The sequence below is a fragment of the Lithobates pipiens genome, unplaced genomic scaffold (assembly GCF_037356315.1).
Source record: "Lithobates pipiens isolate NorthernLeopardFrog02 unplaced genomic scaffold, aLitPip1_a1.2 Scaffold_1, whole genome shotgun sequence".
Taxonomy (NCBI): Eukaryota; Metazoa; Chordata; class Amphibia; order Anura; family Ranidae; genus Lithobates; species Lithobates pipiens.
Genome location: NW_027507685.1, coordinates 178,732,703 through 178,752,087, shown reverse-complemented (window position 1 = coordinate 178,752,087; position 19,385 = coordinate 178,732,703). Strand labels below are relative to the sequence as shown.

The following is a 19,385-nucleotide window of genomic DNA, read 5'->3' as shown; positions in this document are numbered from 1 at the left end:
TCCACCACAATATAACAGTCCTGCCATAAGTTTGCCGCCTATACTAGTATGAAATAAATAAATTCCAGTATATATACCATAGTTTGGTTTGTGCAAAGGTTATAATGTCTACAATCAATATACGCTTATCTGGATTTTTTTTTAACCAAAATCATGTAACAGAATACATATTGGCCTAAATTAATTTAGATATTTTCATTTTCTTAATTTTATTTATTGCATATAGTTTATAGCAAAATGTAAAATGTTTTATTTTTTTCAAAATTGTCTGCAAAAAAATGACCTGGTCATGAAGGGGGTAAATCTGTTCAAATGGTTAAAGAGTTTACATGTTTGTGTTTGATACAGGTACCAGAGCTAAGGAAGAAGTCTCGGCGGGACTATTTGGTGAAGAGAGAAAAGGACAAGCTGGAGGATCTGGAGGCTGAGATAGCAGATGAAGAATATTTGTTTGGGCCTGGGCTAACAGCACCTGAGAAAAAAAATTTGGAGTATAAGCGCACAGTGAGGGATCTGGCGAATGAATACGAAAAAGCCAAAAAGAAGCAGCACATAGAAACACATGACCGTTACGTTATGCCTGAGGAGACCAGGAATAAGGTACATCACAGATTTGATCCAGAACTCATGAAGCACATATTGTGATGGGTATAATGATCACCTTTCCAAGTCCCTTGTCCTGACAACAGGGAGGGGTGCATTTGATGTCAGGTTTACAGATCTGAGACCAATTGGCTTATGGTTGGTTTGGCAGACTCTTATCTGCATACCTAATGTCACAGGTAACTGACCCTTGTCAAAGTGGACTGAGTGTTGGAAGAAAAATCTGTTTTTTCGGACAACCGTTTCTCAGTAGTTGTGAGCATTTGAGTAAGCCCTAAAGTAGGGCTTTATAATGTGAAATTCTGTCCTTAAAGCGGAGCTCCACCCAAAAGGCATTTTTTGAGGGAGGGATGATCAGGTACCTGGTTTTAATAGGTACCCACTCTCACTTTCGGGTAAGATCTACAAGCTATTTCAGCCCCCCCCCCCGCAGCCTTCTCGGACACACACAGGTTTCTGAAAACTGCGGGACCATTCACAAAGCTCCTCATGACTCGCGAATGTGCAGTAGGAAACTGGCTGTGAAGCTGGAGAGCGTCCCTACTGCTTTCCCTTACATTGGCTCAGGTGAGGGCATCGCTGGATCCAGGGGCAGGTAAATGTCCTTATACTAAAAGTCAGCAGCTACAGTATTTGTAGCTTGTTGACTCTTAATTTTTTTTGGGGGGGGGGGGGAAGCCCGGAGCTCTCCTTTAACAAGAAAATGTCCACTAAAAGTGGCCTGTAATCAAACCTCTGCTGTAGTTTTCCTTTTTAAATAAAATGAGCAACCAGCTTAGGCCTTTGGTTTGCTTCATATGGGTTTTGCACCTGTATACAAGTCTACGCTATAGGTATGCAAAATACAGTTAACGCAGGTCATTGGTAGGTTGAACACACCTGTTAATGAATTGTCTCACAAGCATCTTACGCTGGTGCCGTTAACGCAAACCCAAAGCTCATCGACACAGAGCCCTTTATCCAGCTACCTAAATTTACAGAACTGTCAAAACTGTTCATTTCGCATTCAGTTTCCTAAAGGGATCATAGCCTACTTAGTACCTTCATTTATCCAGGTGTGCTTGTAGTGCAACAGTCCACCCAAGAATATTTGGCAGTAATCTGGTGATTCTGGAATGTGCCTGCTTTTGATGCTGGAACACTCACTGCAGGCTTTTTACTTTCACAATCAAAATCTCTACCACTGTAAGTTTGAAAGTGTTTTGTGATGCAGAAAATGGAGAAACAGGAAGTTACAGTCTAAGCGTCAAAAAGTACACTTGGAATGCCCTCCTACTTGACCCTATTTGGGGGTTCACAGTGTTCACGTATCCCTTTTGCCCCTTTACCATGACCTCATCTCTAACCCACCCTCCCTCTCCAAAGGTGTGTGCCTACCTCGATCCAATGAATGCAACCTCCAGTGCTTTTTTAATTCAATCTTATTTTATTCATATAGAGAGCAAGAGAGATAGAATATATAAACATTACAAACATTGTTAAGGTATACCAATTTTGTGCTGGCTCCTGACGAGCAGGCGCTATTTTTTTTGTGTAAAGTTAAGTTGCCTGAAGCCACAGCTGGGCTTCGGGATTATTTCTCTAAATTTCTGGTTTCAGTACCAGTCCAGCTGGGTTGCACTGGGTTCTCCTTGACCGCAGGTGTCACTGTCACCGCTGGCAAGAGTAGAAACGCAGTCTAGCTGGATGCATTGAATGCCACTTATCTTTCAGAACCAGCCCAGTGGGAGTGTTTTCCTGCTGTGCATTCTGGGGGGTGGTATTTAAGGTCCCGACGCCATGTTGGAGGGATATTCGTTTCTGCCGTTTGGTTCTGCTGGTCCTCCGGACCCTGCCCCCTGGCCCTCCTAGCCTGGGGTGTGGAACTATGCATCCTGTGTCTCGGGGCTGGCTGGCCTGAGGTGACACAACTGAAGGGATATGCCCGAGCAAATTTCTGGGCCTACTGATCCAGGGATGGTCCGGTGCCATCTCATCAGAAGGGAGAGGCCCAGCAACTGAAGAACCCCAGGGGAGGACTCTTTCAGGAGAAGACCATGCACAAGGCTGGTTTCTCTAAAGGAACCTGGAGACTTAGTTGAAGGACGCAACCTGGATCACACTAATACGGTATCGGCGGAGAGAAACTGGTACCATATGTCAGTTCTTTAAATTTATCCACATCCCTCAGTAACGCTCAAGTGTATCTCACAAGTCTGTGGCAGAGACTTTACCGAGCATCCCACCAGCTGCAAGGCCTAGTGAGAGAGGTCTATCCGGGGGTTCTTGAATCCAGTCGTGGAACCGTTTTATTCTCTGGATTCTCTTTACTTTTACTTTTCACCCTGCAATTTAAGTGCCTGAACTCAACCCTAACCTGCTACCCTCCGTTAAGAGACTTTGTTTTTTCGAAATAAATAACCCAAAAGAGGATTCAGTGTCAGTTTCAACATTCTTTGGGCCATTTACCACAGAGAAGCAAGCAGGTGAGGTAACGGTAAGCCCAAATAAAACCAGCAGCTCCTTCGGGGGCAAGTGCTACACCAACAATAAGTATCATGTACGTCTGAACAAATGCATATCCAGGTTACATAAAGGAATGAAAACATATTTGTTAGCACATCGGGAGACCATCTGTGTTAGCAACCCCTGAAAACATAACAGGTTAACGTAACATTCACCATCATTTCAGAAAACGGTATGGTAGTAGTCCCATTTGTAATGCATCAGGAAAGGTTATATGAAAAACCTGTCTTTATGAAAAATAATAAGTCATAGGGGTCACCCACTGAATCAGTAACTAACGATAAGTCGAAGTCATGGTACATTTGCTCAGTGGATTCCTAAGAGTGTATTTAGACATAGAGGAAAAGGAATAGGGGGAGAAAAGAGGGAGCAGAAAGATGGGGGGGCAAGAAGCATTCCATCATGGTCCCAAGGTGGTGTCGTTTAGGACACACTCTCAGCCCAGGAGATAAACTCCGAGGAGTATCGGAACATAGACCATAAAGATCCAAGTGAGAGAAAACTGTTCGTCTTTACCATATTTCTCTGCCAACAGACGTTCAAGGTCCCTTATGAGGTCCACTTCAGTAGCCCAATCCCCTAGGGAAGGCATGATTGTCGATGTCCAGTGACGGGGAATCACTACTCTGGCCGCTGCAACACATCTTTTTTTTTTTTTTAAGGATTTGAATTTGCCAGGGAGTATAGATAAGAGAGCCAACTCGGGTGAAGGTTAAATGGAAGTTGCCTTCAGTTTACAGTATAGTTTCAAGATCTGTTGCTAAAATCCCTGTACAGGAGGTCATTCCCACTATGTGGGATGTGGAGCATGGTACCCTGGGAGCTAAGACACCCCCAACAGGTATCTGGTACTCCAGTCCTTTTTTTACATCCACCAACACAAGTCTCACTGTCCTTTCTGCGCCTGTGCATTTCACCCCCACAGACTTCTGTGGGGCTGCGTCTTGAGGCTGGGTGCGATGCAAGACAGATGTAAACAAACACCAGAGGCTGTGGCTTTTGGTTGGTAAGTTATACATCTGTGGAAGGGATAGGGATAGGTTAGGTCACATGAGGGTAAAAGGGATAAGTACACTTTGTTTTAAATTTTACTTATGCCTAAATATGTTTTATAATTTTACCAGGTGTTAAGGGTATTTTTGCTACATGTTGTATTCCAGTTAGCTAATTGCAGTACTTTTAATGGTTGTAATTTATATTGTGCAGAAAATTCCAGACCGTTATGAGGAGCCGGTGACAGAAGAGCGTTTTGCCCCTCGTGAAGAACAGAGGCGATGGGAGGAGGAGCACATTGGAGCAGCAGCTTTGTCATTTGGTGCTAAGGATGCTCGTGCACGGGGACAAAAGCAGTATGACTATGTGATGGAGGAAGATGAGGTGATACAGTTTGTCAGTGCAATTCAAATAAAAGGAACTGTTGAGAAGGTGAGAAGTCCCACTGTCACAAGTTAATCCCTGTTTTACACTCCAAAGAGCACTGATTCATGCCATTGGTTACAGATGCACTCCAGTCAAAAATAAACCTGTTTCGTTTAACCCTTTCACTGTCAGGTCTGTATGACATAGGGACATGACAATGGGGCATTTTATTATAACTATACAGGATTTATATAGCGCAAACTATTTGCGCAGTGCTTTACAGTGTAGAGGGGGGACAGTACAATTTACAATACAGTTCATTACAGAAGGAATAGAAGGGCCCTGCTCATGGAGCTTACAGTTTAAAGGGAGGGTTGAGATGGTATAAAAGGTAATACCTGTGGGGATGGTCTGATGGAGGTGACTTGGGTACAGTTCTTAGGTGGAGGTGGGATAGGCTTCTCTGATTAAGTTAGTTTTCAAGGATTGCCTAAAGGCGAACAGGGTAGGGGCTGACCAGACATACTGGGGTAGGGAGTTCCAGAGGATGGGAGAGGCTCTGGAGAAATCCTGGAGGTTAGTGTGGGAGGGGGTAACAAGGGAGCTAGAGAGTAGGTGGTCTTGGGAGGAGTGGAGAGGTCGATTAGGGCGATATCTGCAGATGAGGTTGTTGATGTAGCTGGGGGCGACGTTGTGGATGGCCTTGTATGTTGTGATTCGTATTTTGAATTTTGTACGGTCTGAAAAATTAGGGGGGGAAAGTTTTTTGTTTTTGGGGCAATTTGCGGCCGTTTTAACCCCCCTGCCACCGGCTGCCATGTTGCCAGCACTCATACACTTCCCTAGGTGGGAAGGGGGGCGTTTTTGCTCGGGGGGTTAAGTGGTTAATAATATATGTTTTAGCTTGTACCTTTTCAGGTTTTTCTTCTACCATTTAAAAGATTATTTCTATAATGTCTCTCCATAGTAGGACTAAACATAGCAGATTCCCATCTAGTCCTCTGGGCCCTTTTGTTGAGGTGCAGGAGGTTGGGAATCAGGGAGATCTTCCTTAATATTGGAAGATACTTGTTTTCCTCTTCAGAGGATCCTAACAGGGAGGGAGTAGCCGCACAAGTCACTTGTTAGTCTACTCCCTTCCTTAACCCTTTTGTTGCCTGCCACAGGCTCTTGAGGTATCTACCTCTAATAGGGTTCATTTGAATCTCCCCCACCTGGGAGTCCATTCAACATGGTGTCCTATGGAACAAGTTCTGTAGTGCAAATCTACAAGATGCAAAAAGCACTAAAAATGCATAGCTATGTATTCTGAATGGGAACGTTTTTATGAAAGAAATGGGGAGTTCCAGCTATTAATGCTGCAATCGCCTCAATGAGCAGAGTCTCACATGTCCAGTGGATAATGCACTGATGTTAAAGGATCCAGCAAGTTAAGGTTGGATTTTCATTTTAAAGACAAGATGTCTTTTGCAGTTCTGACTGCAATTGGAGTAGCTCAGTCCATTAACCCCTTAATGTCTGCTCCACTATTGTGGTGGAACACATTTTGAGTCAAGCCAATGCATTGGAATGTGGACTCCAAGGGGTTAAGGAACAGGTGTGAGATACCTGAAAGTTCTGCCCGATCAGCAGACCCGGCGGGGGCTGGTGTATTTGATGCACTGTGTCTCACAGATGCTATGAAGGACTCGATCATTTAAGCCCTATGGCTTATGCTTGGACTAGTGCATTTTTGCAGAGGTCCGTGGCTGAGATATTGGTCAGCTGAAGCACCAGGTGAAATCCCTTAGCCAGTCTGTGTCCCTTCCTGGGGTATGACTATTTAGAGTGGATAAGTACATCCAGAAGGCAGTAAAAGGAGGTTCAAACAGTTCTCCTTTAATCATGCAGCCTCTCCTATGCCTTGGGTATCTGCCTTTAGGCAGTCTCGACGGTCTCCATCGTCAGGTTCAGGAGAAAGTTCCCAGGGGCAGCACCAGGATCTTGGGGGCAGAAAACCCATGAAGCAGAATGCTAAGGCCTTCTCATGAAGAAGCACCCCCACTTGTTTGAGTAAGGGGAAAAGTCCTGTGATTCTCAAAGTCTGGCAGGAACAATGTTAAGAGCAGAGTGATTTCTGCGATTTTACACCTAAAGTTTCAAGAGCCTGGGTGGCCTAGTCGGCTTTCGATCCGAGGGTTCGGGTCCTGTTTGGGTGCTGCCTGTGGGGTCCTTGGGGCTGCTGATGCGACAGTCTTATGCAAGAGTGTCCGTCTCCTCATAGCATGCTCCTAAGGTTCCAGAAAAAAGAAAGGAGAAGTGTCTCTTTCTGGTCTCTGGATCGGCTGTTATCCCAGTCGGTGATATCAGAGATTCCCTTAGTGGAACGGGGTTTTTTGGCTCAAACCTTTTAAGGTCCCAGAGCCAAGCAGAAAGGTAAGACCCATTCTAGATCTCGGAGATCTGAATCGGCACTTAAACACCCGATCCTTTCATAATTCGATCGACTGTGTCCATCCTGCAAGGAGGGGAGTTGCATATCTCCATGTGCCAAAGTTTCCCGCTTATCAGAAATCTCTGCGGTTTGAAATATAGAATTATTTTTATCAATCGTGGCACTGCCATCCGGCTTAGCTACAGCACTAAGAGTGTTCTGAAAGATACTGACACCTCCTTTAGCCAGGTTAAAGGCTCAAGGCATAGCGGTCCTAGCCTATTAGAAGATCTACTTTGAATAGATCATTCAGTCTCAGGTCTAAAGCCAGAGTCTGATCTCAGTTGTAGATAGCTGAAATCTCTAGGTTGGATCCTCAGCCTAGGAAGATTCTTCTTAAAACTATCAAGGAGGTTACTTGGTTATAGATACCATACAGAAGAAGTTATTCTCACCCCAGTCGTGAATCAGTTCCATTGTAGGACTAATTCAACTTATCAGGAAAGGAAAATGCCTTCATTTTGGCTGCAAGAGATTTTTATGGGAAATGGTGGCCTCCTTCAAGGCCGTCCCTTACGCGCAGTTTTATTTAAAGACTGCTTCAAGACACCATCCTGTTGGTCTGGAATGAAGAGGATTCAGGCCTTGTGTGTTTCCAATATACGTTTGGCTGCCGACATAGGTCAGAGCCTGAGTTGGTTGTTGTCCAGCAGGAGGGAAAATCTTTATCCTGCAAGGTGTTAACAACAGATGCCAGCCTTCTAGGCTGGGGAGCAGCCCTGGAAGAAGATTCTGTCCAGGGGAGATGGTCCAGGTTAGAGGACCTTGCTTATCAACTTTGTTGGAAGTTTCAGGCAGTACATCTGGCCATAGAATCTCGTGGGTCAGATTACAGGACTGTCCTGACAGGATTCAGTCTGACAGAGCCACGGTGGGGGCTTACATCAAAAAAATAAATAAAAAGAAAAAAAGAAAAAAGGAGGTGCATAATGTTCTAGTTTTGGCAGAACGCAACACTCCTTGTCTATCGGCAATTTTAATATTTCAGGCGTACTACTTGAGACGCCAACAATTATTTCCGGAAGAATGATCTCTTCACCCCATCATCTTCCTAGCAATATGTCAGATGGGGTACTCCGGACATGGACCTATTCGCGTCCACATTCATTAGTAAGGTTGACAACTTTATGTCAAACAAGGGGTCCGCTAGCAGGCAGAACAGACGCATTAGTCTTCCCAGGGGATCAGTTCTCGCTGATCTATGCATTTCCTCCAGCTCTGCTACTTCCGCGCCTTCTCCGCAGGATTAAGCAGGAACAGAAGGCGGTGATTCTGGTGGCCCCGTGGGTCCCAGAAGATCTGAATTTATCTAGATCATAAGGAAGGCATTTGAAGTCCTTTGGACTCTGCCATTATAGCCAGACCTTCTTGCACAGGGTCCGGTATTTCACCCTACTCTACGGACAAGGAGTTTAACAGGTTTGACTGTTGAATCCCACTCTATAAAAGATTGTGGGTGATCTCCTTCAGTAGTGTCTACTTTGACTAATGCCAGGAAGCCAGCTTCCAGAGTCACTTACTATAGAATCTGGAAGGCATAGGTTTCTTGGTATGGATCCAGGGGTTGGCACCCCAGGAAGTATGTGAATAGGCAGGATTCCTGCATATGGGATCTGAAATGAAGCTGGCCTTGACTTTTATCAAGAGCCAGATCCAGGCCGATGTTGATGTCTTTTCCTACGGCCTCTTGCTTCCCACTCTTGGTGCTTAGCTTATTCAGGGGGTAACACTGTTTATTCCCCTTATCAATGCACCTCTAAATCCTTAGGATTTAAGATTGGTCTTGTCGGCTTTGTTAAATCAGCCATTTGAACCTTACGAGAAATTCTCTTGGTTCTTTGACAAGAAAGATAATCTTTTGCTTGCCATTTCATCTGCTAGAAGAATATTGGAACTAACGGCTCTGTCTTGTAAGAGCCATATTTCATCATGTATAGGGACGAGGTGATTTGATGTCCTCATCCTGAACTCTTACCAAAAGTCGTAACAGGTTTTCATTTAAACCAAGATATTATTCTTCCTTCTTTCTCCCCAGAAGCCTTAATCTGTGGAAGAGAAAGCACTACAGTCTCTTGATGTAGTAAGAGCAATCAGAATCTATTTAAGGGCGACCGCTCAGGTTCGCAAAACACAGGTTTTGTTTGTACTGCCAGAGGGTCCAAGATATGGACAGACAGCGTCCACTATTTTCCATATGGGTTTGTCAAGTGATTATTCAAGCTTCAGCTTAAAGAAGAAAATTCTTCCTTCTCATATTAAGAGCACATTCATCCAGGGCGATTAGTGCCTCTTGGGTGATGCATTATCAGGCCTCTATGGCTCACATCTGTAAGACCACAACATTGGTCTTTGGTTCAGACGTTTATCCGATTTTTGATTTTTTTTTTTTTCAAATCAATATTAAAGGTCATGAGGAGTTTGCCTTTGGGCACAGCATACACTGCAGGCTGCAGTATGAGTCCTCTGGCTTCCTGTTCCCTTGAGTCTGTCTCCCCCCCCCCCCCCCTTCAGTTGCCATTGCTATGGGACATCCCACATAGTTATTACTATGGTGCTGTGTCCCCTGATGTAAGAAAAGAAAATAGGATCTTTAAAACAGCTTACCTGTGTAATCCTTTTCTTTGATGTTCATCAGGGGACACAGAGGTCCCTCCCTTCTTCTTCTTATACACTTTGATTGCTTGGCTACAAAACTAAGGACTCCCAGTAGTGGGAGGGGTTATATGGGGGAAGTTTACGCCTTAAGGGGCGTGCCAGTGTCCAGCACCTGATAGTCTGATATAACCCACATAGTTATTACTATGGCGCTGTGTCCCCTGATGTACATCAAAGAAAAGGATTTTACAGGTAAGCTGTTTTGAAAATCCTAGTTTTGGAATAAATTGTCTATAGGGTACAGAGAAAGCCCATGTATGGTATTTTAAAAAAAAAAAACATTTTATTTTTTCTTCAATTGGATTTCTTTACTTTATGAAAACCAAAAATGTAGCACTAAGAAATAAGTGTACTCTGAAACCAAGGGACAGATTCCATATAAGTGTAAACAACCTATGTTTCTAATAAGGAAGTTCTAAGCTTATTATAAAGCAAATTTGAACAACATCATAGACATAATGTGATAACTGTAATAATGTGAGAAAAAGCAAAAAACAGTGCATGGATGATACAATGACAGTAAAACCACGTAGCATAAATCCTGTCTGGATAGACTTATTCTCAGTTCATCAGTATAACCATAGATCTCCTTGTATAAAATAAAATGGCCAGTCCTATGAACCAAGGCAGGCAAGGACACCAACGACAACAATCTGTTTGTCTGTAGCAATCTCTGCAGCACTCTATAAGTATAAGGTAGGTACTCTTACCAGAGATGTTGGACCCACATACCCTACAGCAGTGGGTCTAGAAGGCTTGTAATCTCAAAGGAGTATATTCCAACTTCTGATGGAAAAAAAACGTTTGGTTTTATTAAAAATAAACATATTGTACGGACATAAAAAGTGATCACAAAAAGCGAATTGGATAAGAAAAAAAGCAATATGGGGTGCAAGTAATGCTGTCCGACGCGTTTCGACACAAGCTGTCGAAAGCCCCTGTTGATGACCGCTTGTGTCGAAACGCGTCTGATTGCACTTACCTTGATCCAGGATCAAGGACGCCTATAGGAGGATCTTACACCACGACCCATTTCCATCAAAAGTTGGAATATACTCCTTTGAGATTACAAGCCTTCTAGACCCACTGCTGTAGGGTATGTGGGTCCAACATCTCTGGTAAGAGTACCTACCTTATACTTATAGAGTGCTGCAGAGATTGCTACAGACAAACATATTGTTGTCGTTGGTGTCCTTGCCTGCCTTGGTTCATATGAGAGGACTGGCCATTTTATTTTATACAAGGAGATCTATGGTTATACTGATGAACTGAGAATAAGTCTATCCAGACAGGATTTATGCTACGTGGTTTTACTGTCATTGTATCATCCATGCACTGTTTTTTGCTTTTTCTCACATTATTACAGTTATCACATTATGTCTATGATGTTGTTCAAATTTGCTTTATAATAAGCTTAGAACTCCCTTATTAGAAACATAGGTTGTGTACACTTATATGGAATCTGTCCCTTGGTTTCAGAGTACATTTATTTCTTAGCGCTACATTTTTGGTTTTCATATGTGTTTTAACTTTGTTTGAGTGTCAGCTGCTAGGTCTATTTAAGTAGCGCAGTGTTTCCCCCACTCTTTTTTTCACATTTCTTTACTTTAGAATGTCATTGAATAACATTTGCTAGTCCCGCCACAAACTGTTGTGGCTTATGTGATCTCAGGCCTCACATCCATTATAGGACAAATTTGAAGAGTCGTTTGAACTCTTAGGTTAAGGTATATTTATTTTCCTAAATTGTCAGGAAGATGAAAACGAAAAAGCACTATCAGAGCTGGAAAAGAAGAAATTGTCCCTGCAAGAGGTACGACGCAGCCTTCCTGTCTTCCCATACCGAGAAGATCTTCTCAAAGCAATCGCTGAGCATCAAATTCTCATTATTGAAGGGGAGACTGGATCCGGCAAGACAACCCAGATCCCACAGTATCTGCATGAAGAAGTGAGTTGTTCTGTTCTTCTTGCATGCTTTTTTTTATGCTGATTGAATTGTGGGTCTTTACTATTTTTGTTTTATAACCTATTGTGTAATGCATCTAGGCTTAGTTCAGACTTGAGGTTTTGGGGCATACAACCCCCACCCCCCCCTTCACAAAGACTTTTTACCTCAGCCTCTCCTGGTGCTAGTGTGAGAGCAAAAAGGTGAGCCAATCTAAGTGAAGCGGTATAACCATAAAGGGTTTAATTAAAACGGCCAAATAGCTACTCACATGACAATAAGGTTAACGGGTGTGTATAGAGAGATACAGAGTCACTAGCAGGGTCCCACAATGTGCTGCAGCACTCGCCCTTTTCCCAGTCAAGTTGGAGTTGTAACAACCAGAATTTCAGAACTCGGCCTGATGGTATTGTAACCAGCTTGGCACTTGCTCAGAGTCCTGGACCGACTGTGACATCAGGATGTGTCGGGTGAGGTGTTTCAAAGCTTCTGTTTTTTTTCCTCAGACATAATAGGCTTGCGTGAGTGTCAGTCTTGTATAGGCTGACCGGGAGCCAAGCTGTGTTAACACTATACATTAAGTGCTCATGCACACGGACGTTTTAAAAAACTGGCTGCAAAGCTAGCTCCGACGCTTGGAAAAATCAGCGTTAAAAACGCGATTTTTACCGCGTTTTGCATTGGCGTTTTTGCGCGTTTTTTAGCGTTAGCGTTTTTAAAGAAACACATCTCTTGGCTATAGCACTCAGAAAACAAAGAAAATATGTTGCGCGTTTATGCGCGTTTTTGCGCGTTTTACCGCGATTCGCGTTTTTACAGCTCTAGCTCCGCGCCAGGGAACGCACTGGTCCTGTTTTTTTTTTACAGCTTAAAAACGCCTATGCCATTTGCAGCTCAAAAACGCCTAGGTGGGCATGAAGCCATAGACTAACATGGACAGGCCTTTTTAAGCTGCAAAAAACGCTCAAAAAAGCGGCTGTAAAAACGTCCGTGTGCATGAGGCCTAATACATACAATTACAAGCCTGGTGTGAAGGAGACTTTTACAAGACGATAGATTAGACGATTGGGTGGCACAGTGGTGTAGTGGGTAGCACTCTCGCCTAGCAGTAAAAAGGGTTGCTGGTTCAAATCCCAACCACGACACTACCTGCCTGGAGTTTGCATGTTCTCCCTGTGCCTGCGTGGGTTTCCTCCGGGTGCTCCGGTTTCCTCCCACACTCCAAAGACATGCAGGTAGGTTAATTGGCTTCTGTCCAAAACTGTCCCTGGTGTATGAATGGGGACTTTGGATTGTGGGCGCCTTGAGCTTAGGGACCGATGTGAGTGTGCAATGTACAGGGATAGGGACAATTGTAGACACTCACTCAGGTTGAACTGGATGGACTGGTGTCTTTATTCAACCTTACTAACTATTGTTACTGTTGCTGGTAAAAACATTTATGAAAGATACAAAAGACACAGTTTCTTCGTAAAAGGAAAAAATAATAATAAAAATAAAAGGTTTAAAACAGGGGAAGATAGATGAGGATATAAGATATGCCAAACGGAACTGTAAAGGTAATTAAAAAAAAAAAAGGGGGGGGGGTCTCATATTGCTTTGAACTTGTCATATGTGGAAAAGCAAGTAAAAGCAGCAGGCAAAGTAACACCCGAGATGTTAACCTCTTTCTAGCCAGTCTCATTAGTACAGTGACAGTGTATACTATTATCACTGTATTAGTGTGACTGGTGATGTCAGTGGCAGTTAGTCAGTTCCCATTCAGTGTCAGATTGCCTGCCCTACTATCGCAGTCCCATTATAAGTTGCTGATCACAGCCATTACTAGTATTATAATTGAAAAAAAATATTTGTGTGTGTATGTGTATATATGTATATATATATATATATGTATATATATATATATATATATATATATATAAAAAATATACAAATATTATATTACAAATACAATATAAATTATACAGGATTTAAGGATGTATATAGCGCCAACAGTTTGTGTAGTGCTTTACAACACAAGGACCGACAGTACACTTACAATATAAATCAATACAGGGGGTATCAGAGGGCCTTGCTCGTTAGAGCTTACAATCTAGAAGGGAGGGATAGGTGGAAACAAAAGGTAATAACTGTGGGGGGTGAGCTGATGCAGAAAATGAAAATATTGTTAGGTGTGGTAGGGTAGGCTTCTCTGAAGAGAAGGGTTTTCAGGAATCTTCTAAAAGCTAATAAAGTAGATGATAAGCGGACAGATTGGGGTAAGGCATTCCATAAGACCCCTTTCACACTGCGACGCCCATATCGTTGGCGGTAAAACGGCGCTATTTTTAGCAGCGTTTTACCGTTGGATTTGCTGTGCATTTCGGCCGGTAGTGGGGCGCTTTTAACCTCCACAAGTGACTGAGAAAGGGTTAAAACCGCCCGCAATGCACTGCTATATCTGTGTTTTGCCAGCGGTATAGCCACGCTGCCCCATTGATTTCAATGGGGAGCAGCGGTGGAGGAGTAGTAAACACAGTGCTCCTTCACCGCTCCAAAGAAGCTGCTGGCAGAACTTTTCCTGACATCCTGCCAGCGCACCGCTCCAGGCTTTCACACTGGAGACAATAAAGCAGCTGTTTGAGGGCGGATTGCAGGCGCTATTTTTAACGCTATAGTGCCTGCAAAACGCCTTCAGTGTGAAAGGGATCTTAGATTGGAGAGGCTCTGGAAAAGTCCTGGAGGCGAGCATGGGAGGAGGTGACGAGGGAGCTAGAGAGCAGGAGGTCTTGAGAGTAATGAAGAGAACCAGTAGGTTGGCATTTAGAGACTAGCCTAGTGATGTAGCTGGGGGCTAATGTTTGGATGAGATCGAGAGATATATATATAACTGTCACACAAACCAATACTATATACACTTACTGGGCTTTCTTTTTTTCCTTCAAAGACATGTAGCAGAATACATTTTGGCTAAAATTTATGAAGAAGTTTTTTTTTTTTTTTACTTTGTCAATAATGTTTTATAGCAAGTAAACATTTTTTGTTTATATAATCGAAAGAGTAAAAGAAAAGAAAACTGTGGTGATCAAATACCACCAAAAGAAAGCTCTATTCGTATAAATTTTGTTTGGGTATGGCATTGCATAACTGCACAATTACCAGTTAAAGTAGCACAGTGCTAAATTAGCAAAAAATGGTCTGGTCGTGAAGGGGGTAAAAACCTTCTGGCGATGGGGTGGTTGAAGAGATTATGTCAGTTAAGGGCAAAAACTCCCATCCTCACACCCATGTCCTTATGAAACTCACCTCTAGCGATTTCTCACCACTGAAGGGGTGGGGGGAGCATGCGCTCGGGTTTAGCGTCCCATTGCTAGGCTCCTGACAAATGATGCACAATGAAGGAGGAAACCTCACCACTTTCCCCAGGCTACTGCGGCAGCCTACACTGGGTACTTTGCTGCCAGTGTCAGTGGAGGAAAAAACGGTTAGAAACTGCTAATAAGATGAGTATCGTTGGATTCAGTGGGTACTTTTTACAGAAACGGTTACTTTTGCCGTGAATGGAACAGCGTCCTTTTCTTTTTTTTTTTCTTTTTTTTTTTTTTTTTTTTTAAGGGAACCTATGATGAGAGAAATGCTGAAGCTGCTATTTTGGGCTTGTTGTTAAATGGTGTGGGCTCTGTGGCCATGACCCTAATCCTGGTTTCTCTACTTAGTCACTGACCGGGGACAATTATGCAGCAAGTGATGTCTAACAGTCTGCATATAGTACAGCCAGGGTCGGGATGACCATGCTGGTATTGGTACCATTTTAAAAACAGGTCAGCGACAATCAGCTTGCACTTTTTCTCACGGGTTCACTATAATGCTTTGTGCAATATTTAGTGCTTCTGTTTTTCTCTTCTCTGTTCCGTGTAGGGTTACACTCGTAATGGAATGAAAATCGGATGCACACAGCCTCGAAGAGTGGCAGCCATGAGTGTGGCAGCTCGTGTGTCACAGGAGATGTCTGTGAAACTGGGCAATGAGGTAATAAATCTGTCAGTGATAATGGTAGTTTTGTTGTAATTATTTCTTTTATATACTATTATATTATATTCTTTTGCAGACACAACATAGTGCTGTGTAGATGCCAATGAATAAAGTTTATTAAAGTGTATATAAACCCAAAAACACAAATGTAATAATTCGAAGCTTACTAGTATATATATATATATATATATATATATATATATATATATATATATATATATATATATATATATATATATATATATATATATATATATTTTTTTTTTTTTTTTTTTTTATTGTACAAAAGTAGAAGAATTACACTGAAACGTCCAAGTAAGTAAATCACAGAAAGGTAGCTGTCTGACAAGTCTGGAGGTTTACAGTTCGGCACAGTATCGGAGGACACTTTAATATAGCGTTAACCTCCAGCCTGACAAACCTAAGTTTGTCACAAAGAAAAGGAAAGAAAAAAAAAAGAGAGGAAAGGGAAAGGGACACCATGGGCCAGTAGACTTTGGAATCAAACAGCAAAGCATTATAGGGGTAATTGAACATAAGAGATAACTATCTCATTCTGGAAGGGACCTTCCTGGACAGTAGTTGGAGTTGTCCCTGACTCCCAAAATTTTGCTAAACCGTAACAGGGAGTCTTCAGTAGATGCAGTCAAGGGTTTGGACATAAGCCCAGAAGGGTTTGATGAGGGGTCATTCCCCAAAAATATGGTAATGGGAGCCTATCTCCTTAACACATCTCCAGCACAGTCGGGAGGCCTCTGGATTATGGGTATGTAAGATATCAGGAGTCCTGTACCAGAACATAATGATTTTTTAGGCTGCCTCCTCCTGCGCCACACAGCGAGATACCTTAAGAGCAAGATTCACAAATTATATCCCAGTCTGACAGGGAGATGGTTTGTTGAAGAATACAAGCCCATTTACTCATGTAAAAGTGACTAGTTTCAGTCAAAATAGCAGCCTCTTGAAGAATTTTGTATACATTTGATATTAAGTGGGTTTCGTAAGGGCCTTGAGTGCATAGGAATTCAAAGCTAGTGAGTTTATCTAATGAGAGGCCTGGGGATTTAACAGATAAGAAATGTTTAATTTGTAAATAGGAGTAAAAGAGGTACTTCAGAACCTGGAGTTTAGACTGTAAATCTGTGAAAGACAAAAGCACATGGGTAACGGGGTGCACCAAATGGCGCAATTGAAAAACTCCAGCCTGAGTTCAAGGGAGCATACGGGTATAGGATAGGCTGTCCGGAATATCTGGGTTAAATAACACATTCAGTAGTGGATGGAATGGAGAGGAAAAGGAGTATTTCCCAGAGCATCTTTTCCAAATGGACAATGTAAAGAGCATAGGTGCCAGCCAGAGACTTCGCAGCTGAGGCATATGTCTGTCCGAGGGTGCCCATAACATCAAACATGGATTTACAGGTGATGTAATTCCCATTTTTATCTCGGACCATCTGTTTGGGGAATAACGAGATGTCCAAGAAAAGACAGCCTGTAAGTGAGTGGCGTAGTAATATTTCGATATGTCTGGGGCGTTCAACCCTCCTCTAGATCTCAAAGACTGGACCACCGACATTGACCCTTCTATTTTATGGAAAGTATTTGTGCCATATAAAGTTGAGAAAAGATTTTTGAAACATTTTCAGTTGGTATTGTGGGAGCGGTACTAATTCAGGAAGTATGGACATCTTTAGCACGTTCTCCAAAAAAGGAGAGAGGGAGGGTGTCCCAGTGTTTCAGTAGGCGATTGATTTCAGTAAATAGGGGAGGGAAATTAGCCCGGTAAAGTGTGGAATAAGAAGGGGTTATGGAAATTCCCAAATATTTGAGTGTATGCGAACACCAGTGATACTTGAAATTCTGCTAGAGGGTGTTTAGGAGAGGCTGGGGAATGTTTATGGGAAGGGCTTCAATTTTGGTGGGGTTTATCTTAAAGCCTGACAAAGTGCGAAACGGAAAGGTGTTCCTCTTGTGGGACTTTAAATGGGGGAAAAAAAGCTACTTAAGGTATTAATGTGTATGTGTTTAAATAAAACAAACAGAGTAGGAATAAGTTCTGTGAGTGATACAGATATATAACATACATGGATATACAAAGAAAAGTTTTTTTTGTACTGGATGCAGCATACATCAAAAAAAATGTAGGGCGTGGAGAAAAGGGCCATAGAAACCATAATGGGATAATGTGGCAAACATGAATGGCCAATCCAGACGATCGAAAGTTTTTTGCTCATCTAGGCTTAAAACCATGGTGGGGTGTTTAGTTTTAGTGAGGAGATCTATGAGGTCAATAATTTGTCTGGTGTTGTAACCTGCATGTCTGGTAGGGGCGAATCCCACTTGGTCTCTATGGCTTAAGGATGGCTACAATTTTCATGAAGATTTTATAATCTGAATTTAGTAATGTGATGGGACAGTAGTTGTCAGGGAGGGATGGGTCTTTGCCTGGATTCGGGACGACTGTAATATTCGCATGTAGAAAGTGAGGGTGGGGGATCGTACCCTTCATCAGGGATCCAAAGAGATTTAACAGGTGCGGGGCTAGGGTTGGGAGAAAGGCCTTGTGATAGGAATACGGTAAACCATCCGGGCCTGGAGTCAATGCCCACACTATTGCCAAGCTTGTGGTAGAAGTCCCCAAAGACCCTGGACATAGTGTGGGGAAAATAAGTAGGGGTGCCATCCGGTTGGAGGAGAAAGTCGAGCACGGAAAGCGAGGGTTTAAGTCTTTGTACAAGCATTCTATGTGGTTTGTTAGCTAATTCATAACATTTCTGTCTAGCCCACAGCATTGATTTCAAGTTGTTACCCAAATTCAAAGATTGAATGCGTTTTACGTAAGGAAACTACAGACCTTAAGCGATCCACCGTAGGGGAAAGGAGTAAACTGGTCTCTGCAGTTTGCAGCTGTTCAAGCAGCTACACTATCTGGAGGGCAGATTCCCTCTTCAGACAAGATCCTGCAGAGATGCATTCAACCCTATAAAAAGTCCTTATGAGCCTCCCATAAGTTACATGGTAAGGTTGAATAAAGACACCAGTCCATCCAGTTCAACTTGAGTGAGTGTCTACAATTGTGTCTCATTAAGATCTATTATATAAGGTGAATATCTCTGATACCTTATCCTCATTAAATTGGAAAAATTCTGACAACTTTTCTAACAATTGATCTTTAGTGTTAGGAATCCTCAAAAGTGTTTCATTGAGACGCCATTGGCACGTTTTTGTAGTCGGGCAGACAGGACAAGATCTAGAAGAATAGGGGCATGATCCGACCATGTTATGGGGTTTATTTCAGCGGCTACTAAATGTGGCAGTAATGACGCAGATACAAAGAAGTGGTCCAGCTGGGAGTAAAGTTTATCTGGGGGGGAATAAAAGGTATGCTGCTTATGGATTGGGTTTGTGGACAGTTTATGGTTTTGGGTTGATGGGGCGGATTGGAAAAGAGTGCGTCTATCTTTAGTTCGAGACATGCACATGTTGAAATCGCCACGTATAATGATGATGGGTTGGGAAAGAGGATATATTTTCTCAAACGCCTCCGTCAAGAACCCTATCTGCCCCGAGTTAGGTGCATAGATCTTAACCAAAGTAAGAGACATATGCATGTAATCACAGTTCAGGAGAATAAATTGGCATTGAGGGTCTAATGCAGATGATTTAACCTGCAGTGGGCATGTGCGTTTGATTAAGATAGCAATCCCAGCTTTCCCAGATGGTTCTGAAGCTACAAAAGTGGTGGCGAACAATTTAGAAGCAAACTTAAAAGAACCCTTTGCACGAAAGTGGGTCTCCTGAACCATGATCACATCAGCATTAGAAGCATTGAAT

At 42.7% G+C, this 19,385-nt stretch overlaps 1 protein-coding gene across 1 annotated transcript in view; it reads left to right on the top strand.

Annotated features, from left to right (window-relative positions):
• Positions 1 to 19,385, top strand: part of DHX16 (DEAH-box helicase 16) — a 74,617-nt gene that overhangs the window by 17,480 nt on the left and 37,752 nt on the right. Inside the window, exons 6-9 of the mRNA XM_077478952.1 lie at positions 349 to 600; positions 4,315 to 4,533; positions 11,349 to 11,543; positions 15,438 to 15,548. Coding sequence (XP_077335078.1) covers positions 349 to 600; positions 4,315 to 4,533; positions 11,349 to 11,543; positions 15,438 to 15,548 — 777 coding nt within the window. The remainder of the gene's footprint in view (positions 1 to 348; positions 601 to 4,314; positions 4,534 to 11,348; positions 11,544 to 15,437; positions 15,549 to 19,385) is intronic.